The 4377-nt window shown below is 49.6% G+C and overlaps 1 protein-coding gene across 1 annotated transcript; it reads right to left on the reverse strand.

The window, feature by feature from the left end:
• Positions 1-720: 720 nt before the first annotated feature.
• On the reverse strand, positions 721-4171 carry FABP2 (fatty acid binding protein 2). Its single transcript, XM_070416904.1, has 4 exons — positions 4062-4171; positions 2620-2792; positions 1646-1753; positions 721-1019 (listed from the first exon to the last, which is right to left on the reverse strand). Exons 1-4 carry the CDS (start codon positions 4126-4128, stop codon positions 969-971), a joined length of 399 nt encoding a protein of 132 aa, XP_070273005.1. The 5' UTR covers positions 4129-4171; the 3' UTR covers positions 721-968.
• Positions 4172-4377: the final 206 nt, after the last annotated feature.

A 4377-nucleotide genomic window follows, 5' to 3' on the forward strand; every position in this document is an offset into this window, starting at 1 on the left:
CATGGCAACTGTTACCTTCATAGTATGAAAAAGAGGCAGTCAAAACAAAAGCTCATAGAGGCTCACAAAATATCAACCCCCTCTCCTCCCCCTGATGCACACCCTCCTGTAATGCAGCTGCTGGAAGAAAATAAAGTGGTACATCGTGTGAGAACATGAGAAAGGAAAAGGCCTAGACCACACCATCGCTGGTGCACGTGCTGATGAAGTGGGGTTGGCAGGTGGCCCAGCTGGCATCTGCGCCCCTTCCTCTTAGATCCAGGCGCCCTGCCCAGAGGTTCTGCCCATGGCTGGGTGGAGCGGAGGAGCGGAAACCTCCAAGCCCAGGCCCCCTGGCAGTCAGAGACACACAGGCCAGGCCTCTCCCTCGCACATGGTCACGTGGTTGGGAGTGATGCCTGTGGAGAAATGCCTGTTTCCACAGAGACGAGGCCGGGAGGGGTCTGCTAAGACCAGAATGCTGACCAGGCTGGGTCCTGGGCTGGTGGGAATATGAATTTCCCATATGCTTTTCTACTTCTAAGTTTTCTGGCTGAATACATATTGTTTTTATAATAGTATGTTTTACAAGAGGAAATATTTAAAACCAGGGCAGGATTGTAAAGACCCCCGTGCAGGCTATGCGTTTAGTTTTCCAAATGTGTGAAAGAACCCCAAACAGTCTATCAATACACATGGCGACGTCACGGAGGTTTTTCCTTTTTTTAAAGGAGAGGCTCCTTGTAAAGTAATGTAGGAACATATTTATTCATCTTTTAGAAAATGTCAGATTCTTTTGAACACGAATCGGCGTCCATCTGAGAGCCCACACCCTGTTAAACCCGAACTAGCTTTCACTTCTTTGCTCTGCGGGACGGGGACAGGGAAGCCGGGTCGTTGACGAATGGGCTGGCCCATAAGTTGACTGCACTCAGGAGGAGGCGGCCACAGCGCTGTCCCTGTGGGTCCGCCTGACCTGCAGGCATCGCTCACTCCTTTTTGAAGATCCTCTTGGCTTCTACCCCTTCGTACGTGTAAGTCTGAAAGGTGTGAACAGACAGGAGGTGTTAACAGCATTAAGATTTAAGGCTAAATTAAGAAAAAGATTAGATTAGATTCATATAATGTTATCGCTTTGAAGTGACTTCATAGTGTTTTTCCTTGTTCTTGATAGCAGCCTTTTGTACAGATACAGAACACACCTAATTAAAAACAGTTTGCCTGGCTGGCGTGGCTCAGTGGTTGAGCATCGACCTATGAACCAAGAGGTCCCAGGTTCGATTCCCAGTCAAGGCATGTGCCCAGGTTGCAGACTTGATCCCCAGTGTGGGGCGAGCAGGAGGCAGTCCATCAATGATTCTCTCTCATCACTCATGTTTCTCTCTCCCTCTCCCTTCCGCTCTGACATCAATAAAAATATGTTAAAAAAAAATAAAAAACATTCAGTTTGTAATCACATTTCAGTTAAAATAGGCATCGATGTATTGGACATAGATGTAAGTTCTCTTCAATACATAGGCATCAGAAAGGATGCATACTGTTAAAATCAGAAGGTTTATGACAGTAATAGTGTGGTTATGGAGCTGTAACTCGAGAACCACAAGGATAACATTGCTGTCGTGTAGTTACTTGGCTTTGGGAAGCAGTATGATCGGTTACAACTCACCTGGACCAGCTCACCACCCGCGATTTCTCGGACGGCGTGCAGTTCCTTGCCGTTGTCCACCCGCTTGAATCTCCCGATGAGCTTGTCTCCCTCCAGGCTCCAGGTCCCCTACAGAGCAGGAAAGTCACAGGAATGAAATGGACCGCTGCGGTCGCCCACGTGTCAGGCGCTGCTCTGAGTCGGGTGGGTGGACGCCTCGCATCTTCCCAACCACCCCGTGAGGCGGCTGTTGCTCTCCCTCTCACAGGTGAGAGCACCAAAGGGAACCAGCCAGCCCGGAGCCGGACTGACCGCAGCTGAGCTGTCACGCAGCCCCACGCGCTGGCTCGCAAACCCGCCTGAGAGCAGAGCGTCTGAACCTCTCTGTGGTTCTGGTCAGTTCCAGGGCCGGGCCGGCACCCCCACTGGCTTTAGTTATGGACTTGTTATAGGAACTTTATAAGGGACACAGCGGGTCAGATGCTAACTAACACTTTCATCGTCACTGCAAGCATAGAATTTAACTAGAAAAAGTCCGAGGACAGAAAAGTTTTCAAAAAGTCAGTTGAAACATGACTCCCTAAAATTTAGTATCTTAAACATGACACGATATGAGCTACGGTTAGCATTAGACCTTTCCCTCTCTCACTCACTCATTCACAATTATTTTATTATCTAAATTACACTTATTAAATGCCTGTGATGTCTGGTTAGAGAGCTAAACGTTCTGGTTGTGTCAGGTATGGAAAGTTGGTCTATGAATAGGTCTAGAGTCAGTCTTCAACGGACTTTTTCTAATTCTTATTGCTCAGTCCCGGTTCCTTACAGATACGGGTGGAAAGAAAAATGTATTCAATCCTCCCTCTGCAGCTGTGTGACATGCAAGGTGGCAAACTCATAAGTGAGTGAGACCCGCCTCAGCCAACCCCCAGGGATGGGCAGCGGCTCCCGGGCTGGGCAGGGAAGCCAGAAGGCATCATATAAAAATGTCTCACAGTGAGTTCCGTGCCGTCCGCGAGGCTGTAGTTGAAAGTCACACCGAGCTCGAAAGCGATTTCGGCGGTCCGGAAGGCGCTCGACTCCTTGATGGTGAACTTGCTTCCTTCCTGGCTGATGATCAGCTTCAGGTTGTCATGGGCGGCTAGCTTCCTTTTCACCACGTTGATGCCTGCAAGCAGGAGGGTGCAGTGAAGTCAGCACCAGTGACGCCTTAACAGCCTCATCTTTTGAGTTTGCGGGGGGCGGGGGGGAGGCCCCAGGGCCCAGCCTTGCAGACTGACAGCTGCTTCTGCAGAGAAAGTCCCCGCCCAGCAGGTCCTGAGCCCTGACAAGCTATTCTCCCCGAATTTGTGAAAAAATAAATGGAGCATGGAACTACAGAACCTTAGAACTAAGCAATTTATAATAATAAAAGGGTAATATGCTAATTAGATCAGATGTTCTTCCTGATGAAGCCTGGGTGGAGGAAAGCCAGACTTGGTCCCAGGTGCCTGCTACAGCTGGAGGAGGGAAGCCCAGGTCCTGGGTGCTGGAGGGAAGCCGGTGCCGGCAGTAGAAAGGCCTACTCTTGCATGAATTTTCATGCATCGGGCCTCTAGTTTAAATAAAATGATCAACCTTTTTGTCTCAGAGTTAAACCAAATTTCAGATATGACCAATGAAGGTTTAAAATGACATTCATCCATGTGTAAGGATATACAACTTTAATTCTATGAATACAGGATTCTTTTCTTACTGGAATTCTGCTTTCCACGGTGGCTTCAGATTGTGACCTTCGTCATTATCTTTGCTTTCTGAGGCATTTCTGACTGTCACCGAACTGAGGAAGTCAGCCATTAGTGCAGTCAAGGTCATTATCATACAGCCTATGGATTCCATAAATGGAGCTTCTGGCCCCTGAGCTGCAGGTCACAGTGGAGGCAGCTTTTACTTGTGGGTAGTGACACACGTGTGTCTGCCCTTCTTGGGCAGCGTGTGGGCTGCCCGCGTGTTGGAACAGATATTAAAGCAGTTAAACTAAGGCCTCCTTGAGGAACCCCAGGTTGTCGGGAGGCTATTCTGAGGTTATTGCCTCGGCCTGCAACTCCTGCTAGGACCCTCCCTCCCTCTTCCATGCCTTGGCGTTGCCGGCCCTGGGACTCAGTGCCCAGGCCTGGGAGCAGTCATGCACACTGCCCTTCTTCCCTTTATAGAAAGAAGCTGTGCACGTGCACCCACAGGGCTCGGCCAGCTCTAACCCGAGGAAACATCTGGATCTTTCTGTGTCTCAGGGGACAGCACCCAAGGCCTTTCCTTCCACTAGTGACAGTGTGTCTCCAGCGGAAGCCGGGTGCTGGGTGTGCCCTGCTCTGCGCCAGCACTCGGCCAGAGCCCCCGGGGTCACGGGGTGAGGAAGATGGAAGCAAAAGAAGGAACCACGAAAGAGTGAGGCCCTTACCCATCTTCTCCATGAACTTGTCATAGTTGTCGTTCCGGTCGATCTTCCAGGCTCCATCAAACGCCATGATGTCCGGTCAGATCTGAACCTGTTGAATGAGATTCAGGTCCACCCCGAGGAGAGAATTTATTCTGTTGCTTATCTCAGAGCCAACCTCGCGCTGTGATGTGGAAGTTTAAAGTTCAGGAGATCACCTCTCCTGAGTTCACTGAATGCAAAGCAGGTTTTGTTCCTATAAATCCCTTAGTTCCTCTCCTGAAACCTCACTGAATTGAAACAGGATAAGCACGCCTGCTCTGTCTTAAACTACAACTTG

The sequence above is a fragment of the Myotis yumanensis genome, unplaced genomic scaffold (assembly GCF_028538775.1).
Source record: "Myotis yumanensis isolate MYYU_CA2020_CCGP unplaced genomic scaffold, mMyoYum1.0.hap1 SCAF_5, whole genome shotgun sequence".
NCBI lineage: Eukaryota > Metazoa > Chordata > Mammalia > Chiroptera > Vespertilionidae > Myotis > Myotis yumanensis.